Source organism: Phanerochaete carnosa, assembly GCF_000300595.1.
Source record: "Phanerochaete carnosa HHB-10118-sp unplaced genomic scaffold PHACAscaffold_12, whole genome shotgun sequence".
In the NCBI taxonomy this organism is placed as follows: Eukaryota; Fungi; Basidiomycota; class Agaricomycetes; order Polyporales; family Phanerochaetaceae; genus Phanerochaete; species Phanerochaete carnosa.
The window spans coordinates 1,478,541-1,484,459 of NW_006767639.1; the positions used below are offsets into that span (position 1 = coordinate 1,478,541).

General features: G+C 53.4%; 1 protein-coding gene across 1 annotated transcript; it reads left to right on the top strand.

Moving 5' to 3' along the window:
- Positions 1-2,388: 2,388 nt before the first annotated feature.
- On the top strand, positions 2,389-3,842 carry PHACADRAFT_214021 (uncharacterized protein). The gene is made up of 4 exons (XM_007401444.1): positions 2,389-2,986; positions 3,046-3,490; positions 3,548-3,596; positions 3,653-3,842. Exons 1-4 carry the CDS (start codon positions 2,712-2,714, stop codon positions 3,688-3,690), a joined length of 807 nt encoding a protein of 268 aa, XP_007401506.1. The 5' UTR covers positions 2,389-2,711; the 3' UTR covers positions 3,691-3,842.
- The last annotated feature ends 2,077 nt before the right edge of the window (positions 3,843-5,919 follow it).

Genomic DNA, 5,919 nt, shown 5'->3' on the forward strand with positions numbered 1-5,919 from the left:
GCTCGCGCTTAGAATGCGGCGGCTCGCTTATAACAACACTTCTTTGATCGATCTTACGACGTCAAAGAGGAAGTTCAATTGTACTGCGAAGAATTCTGCAACGTGAGTCCCGGTATATGGCTTGTACGCTCAGACCTGATCGCCCCGAAGTTTTCTGCAGTATATGCTCTCTGTGCTAATTCTCGAGTTCAGCGGCATCTATCTAGGTCTCATACGTTGGCTCTGACTACGCGATATGTCTTAGAATGGCACGATCGTGCATGCTTATAAACAGCGCAGCGTATTTATCAAGCGCTACGAAGACTTTGAGGAGACGCTGCCTCTGAATTTGCGTCGCTCAGTGCTGAAGCTGCTGTCGAGGGGCCCGACCTCTAACTCCCGCACAGCATTCGCCGACAAGAGGCAAAGGGTATTGTGATGTTGGCCTGTATCGGTAATCTCATGCCCCCACCTCAACGATCGGGAAGTTAAGGCGCGGCGAGCGATGAAGTCGTCAGTAAGTACTTATGCTAAGAGGAGCCTCCAGGTCACTTTTCGCAATACTAGCCTGCCTCTGCTCTACCCGCGAATGGACACTAACAACCTGCCTCGTTCTTCGTCTCTTCTGCCCTCTTCCTTCTCAATCTGACTCATCTCTTCGTACAATGTGATCACCGTTTTACTTCCCGCCACCAGCTGATAATTTACCTTGCCAGCTGTCCTCGCTCACCGCCTGGTACTTCCAAGTTGGGATTCTTTGGCAGCGTAATACATCCCGATTCGCACTGGACAGCATACGTGCATGTTTACATTGTGCCGGGTCAAGCTGCTAATTTAGTACTTCCATCTATGGCGGTAAATGTTGATACCCTTCAAGATGAAGCCTGAACAAATTCCGCTCGCGCCGTATAACCGCAGCCTGACAATTTCTCTCATGCACGAAACGCGGCCAGAGGTTGGCCTACTTCAACGCTAAGCTTCTTTGGAAGCCGATGTCAGTCGTAAATGCGCGTTCGTGGGCCATGACTTCCCGCCCTCTTCAGCCTCTGCTGACTGCGAGCGGTAGAGTGGCACTAAGTCGCGGTACGAACCAGGCCTGACCGGCATAGTATGTGTTCAAACGGCGTTGGTCGGGAATCTCGGGGACTCGGCCCTCGTATGCGGACTATTGTGCAGAAATCCGGGTTACCGCTCAGCACTGATGTGGTACTGTACTCTCTCGGCTAGGTGAGCCCATCGTGCGAATCGGAGACTTGAGGTAGCAGTCGCCGCTTTCTTTCCATGCTGTGCACGGCGGCCGCCATGACTATGCTGCATATATTGTGTAGGCTGGCCTACTTGCGAAAGAGTGCAATAAGCGGAGTTCATATGAAGATGTTGAAGTGATGCCGTGCCCGTGCTTCGGACGTTGCCCGAGCTGCGGACCTGCTGAGATGTTAACCCCACGTCTGCAGCGCGGGGTCGCCGATTCGTCTCGGGTCCGATTGGTCGCCCGCGGGTCGGCGACCTTCTCTTATTCGCACGTTCTCCCATTCACTCCGGCAGCGCATACTTACAACTACGGTACTCCTTACGGCTCATAACGCGAGTTATCGTTACAAAGAACCGTCTGCAGGCGTCGTGTAAAGGACTCTTTCCAACTGCGCAGTTAGTACACCAAGCCCCAGGTACAGCCCAGCATCACTCTTCTCAGGTTCCATGGCAATCACCCCGATACCAATCTCTCTGCCCGTCATTGTCAGGCCGCGGCGCTAACTGGGCATACGGGATGGTATGTTGCTGGCGGTCTTTGGGTCCAGAACTATGCTCTAGCTGCAGTCGGAAGCACGCCGTACGGCAGGCCGCCCGCCTTACCCACGTAATGATCTGCAATAGTTTTCAGTTCTTGCTTCTAGCGGGTTTATGGAACAAATTACGCTTTGAAAATGCAGAAGGGACGATGGCCGAACTCGGCAGACGGCGGCATCGCCGTCGCGCGCGACAGCGGGCGAGCGACCTGGCGGTGGCAGGTGACTCCGCCGCTAAGCGAAGGGCATCTGAGTCTGGCGCTGCGGCGCCCGAGGCAAATCCCGCCGCCCTTATGAATGATGGCAAGAGTGTTTCAACCCCCGGCGTTTATGCGCACGTGTATTTACACTGACCCATGAAAGTTAGTGAGCTCGCACGCTAATATCATGCTGTCAGGCGCATCGTGGCAAAAGGATCGACCAATCCTAACATTATGCACCAGTCGAGGGCGCCCGCTGCTGTTAACGCACAACGACTCCGAGCTTATTTTGTGCCAGTTGAGTCCTTTTCCCCCTTCAGGGTGCGAGAACAGTATTCAATACCAGGTGCATAACGTAGTGCGGTGTTCTCGGAAGTTCGCGGGATGATGGCCATGCTTGGCTATTCAACGGGCCATGATCGGACAACAGATAGAACGTGGGCAGCCGCACCCTTTGCGTACTGTCGGAGGGCGCGTTTCTCTTCCGTCATGTGCCTGGCCTACCTGTCCCCGCAGCTTCTTCCAGATACACTACTGCAACGGACCGGCAGTACATGTGTGCGCGAGCTGGAATGAGCCATTGTCCAAGTTCGTGAGCTGGACTCTGAGGTTGTCTGAAGTTGTTCAAGACTGGCTGCACATTCACAGTTGATATCTGTGGTATAAAAACTATGACGAAGTCGTCAACATTCTCCAGTGCTCTGGACATCCTCTCCTCAGCAACATCCCGACAGCAGACTCAGCCATGTACGCCTTCGCCAAGCTGCTCTCTGCCCTCTCGCTCCTCGCCGTCGCTCACTTCGCCCCCGAGGCGACGGCTCAAAGTCCCCCTGCCAACCGTCCCACCGGCGGATCCATCTGCTCTACCACGCCGTTCTTGGTCGAGAGCGTGATACCCGCCAATATCAACGACAACGGCGGCGAGCTTTTCCCGCCCCAGCCATTGACGACGTACCCGACCTACACTGCGCTGTCCGTCGGCACTCAGAACTACACCTGCGGAGATGACGGCACCTGGGCGTACGTCCAATTTTATCTCGACCTCTCCTGAGTTTCGGCTGACATAGCCCGTTGTACAGTGGCAGCGGCGCAATCACCTACCTATACGACATCTCCTGCCTCCCGCTGGATCACCACCAGCCGTTCACGTCGTTCATCGCCGCACTCTGGGATGCCGCCCCGCCCACCGTGACCGCTGCAGACATCGTCGCTCTCACTGAGAAAGTCAACCCGGGTGTCGGGTACGGTATCCACTACTGGATCTCAGACCCAGTCAACGCGACGAGCGGCAATATCTATGCCAAGTGGGACTTCAGCCAGTCCGAGCGGATGGAGAACGACACCAACAAGGCGAATGCGTACTTGGTCGCCGGCGAGTCGGCCAATGTCCCCGCTCCGAACGACCCTTCGGTCAACTCGAACTGGCTTGTGGAGCCTGTACTTGTGATCAACGGGACGAAGGCTGGACAGCTGGCGGACCAGGTGTGGAGGATCAATTCTAACGGTGGTCAGGCCCCGAACACCGTACGCTATTTTTTCTGGGATTTTGTTACAGCTATCAGATACTGACGCGGTGTTCAGACATGTGTTCCCGGCTCTGACCTTCAGGTTAAGTCTACGCTAGACTTCTGTACGTCCCTCGTCTCATTTCCTCGTAATACCGCCTTAACATCCGCACTTTCTCAGTGTTCTACGGTGGTGCTTGGGCAGACACTATCTTTTAAGGAATATGACTGTGGAATTGAGCTAGATCTTTGTGGGTGCTACTTGAAGTTCGCGGCATTATCGCGCTCGGCTTGAGGGTTTCAATTCAAAATACATTTATCTCTCATATTTGAGAGCCTTGCTGCTTACTTTTGAAAATGTGTTGGTGTGCTTGCACCAGTGTGAACTTGAAGATGTTCAGCGTGTAGCAGCAAAATCCTATTGGCGCTCCGCAGGGTAAATTAATTACGTAATAATGTGATATCCAAATTTGGGCATGTGCCAATTCTTGGTCGTTACCACCAAGGCGCCTTTGTTCTGACCGCTCATTCTCCCGTCTCAACGTCGTGTACGCAATATCGCGAACAGTACTGTCTGTGTGGTCTATGCACCACTAGCATTCTCTTGAGTCGCAACACATTGTCTTAATATATGTCAGTGACACGGGTCTGCCCCGAGACGTTTACTAGTCTGTTTCTGACGACTTTATAGATTCTAGGATGTTTACTCGTAATACAAAGAAGTTGAAAGCCCTTTCCATGAATATGTATGATGCTTTTCCATCGGAGCACTCGCGACTAGAAATTGACAGCTCACAAAGAGCTTTATGATGTAAGTCCTGACGCCCCTAAGTCTCTCGTAGAACCCGCTTCCGACTCGAAGCTCCCTGGGTCGCGCTTGAGCTGGGTAGTGCCCATCACGATCAGGGCCTATCTCGCTGCACACATGAGCCCTCCATCTAGCTCTCCGAAAACACTGGCTCGCGGTTGTCAACGCCGATCTTTACGCGCAGTGTGGAGATCGCAGGCGGGTGATGACAAGCAGTCGGGTGAAGCATGCGTTGTCTTTGACTAGGCGATCAATCCCAAGGTCGTCGCGGTCTTGCACGAGCACAAGGATATCACGCATCTCTGGAGACATCAAGAAGACGCTGTCTCGGCGTATACGTGATGCAGCGCCGCAGTTGGCAGCTGCTGCCGAATGTTTCGCTGGCCAAGTTCCGAGCCGCATTCTCTATTGGAGGCGGCGAGACTTGTAGCATTTGCTTTCGGTGATTCCATAGCCAGACCTGGGCAGTCGGGAAGTTGTGCGGCAGTGGATTATGGAGTAGTCGTAGTCAGGTCTTGACAAGATCTCAGCGCTCGGCTTCCACTGGTAACTATTTCTACTCTGAACCCTTCCAAAAATTCTGACTTTTCTGTGTTACTAGCGTATATGTAGTGTCTACAAGTAGGACACTTTCTGACCTGTGCCTGCCTGTTCTTCTCTCTCAGATCTTCGGCGTCTATATATATCCGCTTCGTTTTTTGTTGGTATCGGATGAGTCACCTAAGCTCTCATACACTCCCCGATGTCTGCTAACTCTGAGCCAGTGGGCAGCACGTCCCGGGCCGGTCAATGTACGACACTCTCCGTCGTCGCATGTCAAGCCGCCTGTCTGATATTCTGATTGATCTTCTTGTTTCGAAGCAATTCTTCTCACATCTCTGAAGTTCAACTCGAGCAATTTTAGCATGCGCCGTACCGTTGCAACTTCGGAGTCGCGCCCATGACGGCAAAACAACCTCATGCGGTCTCTGTCAGTGCGGGTCGTGGGTGACTTCTTTTCCCACATTTGGCTGCACACGGCCGACGTGGCAGCGAGCGGCGCACGTCAAAGTAAGACCCGGTATTAGCCAGAAATTGCGGTATGTACCAGGCACGGCCGGTGTAGCTCGTGCGCTCAGGCACTCTTGTTCAGGGATCTCGGGACCTCAGGCGTGATGCAGTTCATATACAACGAACGCCAGACAGCCTACTTGTTCTATATTCGATGCCAAAAGCGAACTTGCTGAACAGCCGTTCATGCACAGACGGAGGCGAAGCTGTCGAGCACATAGACCGAAGTGTTGATGGCGCGTAACTTGTCTACATAGCCGCTAAGGAGATTGATTTCAAACTCATTGATCTAGGGCACCGCGCTCGTAACTAGGAAGTTACTAAGACTCTGCATTTTCAGGGCCGCGGCTCCGTCCGATCTCGGGTCCGATTCGTCGCTTGCTTGGCCAGCGGCATCCGACTCTTGCTGCACATTCTCCCGTCCATCGTAATTGTAACAGGACAAGGCGAAGTGTCATTGGAAGACTCTGTTCAACGTCCCCTACAACACTCGCCCGAAGCACTCAGTCGGTGGCACATCAAGCCTCCAGCAGGACCATTACTGCTCTTCGCGAGCTCCCTGTCGATCAAGACAACGTTAATTTGCCTTT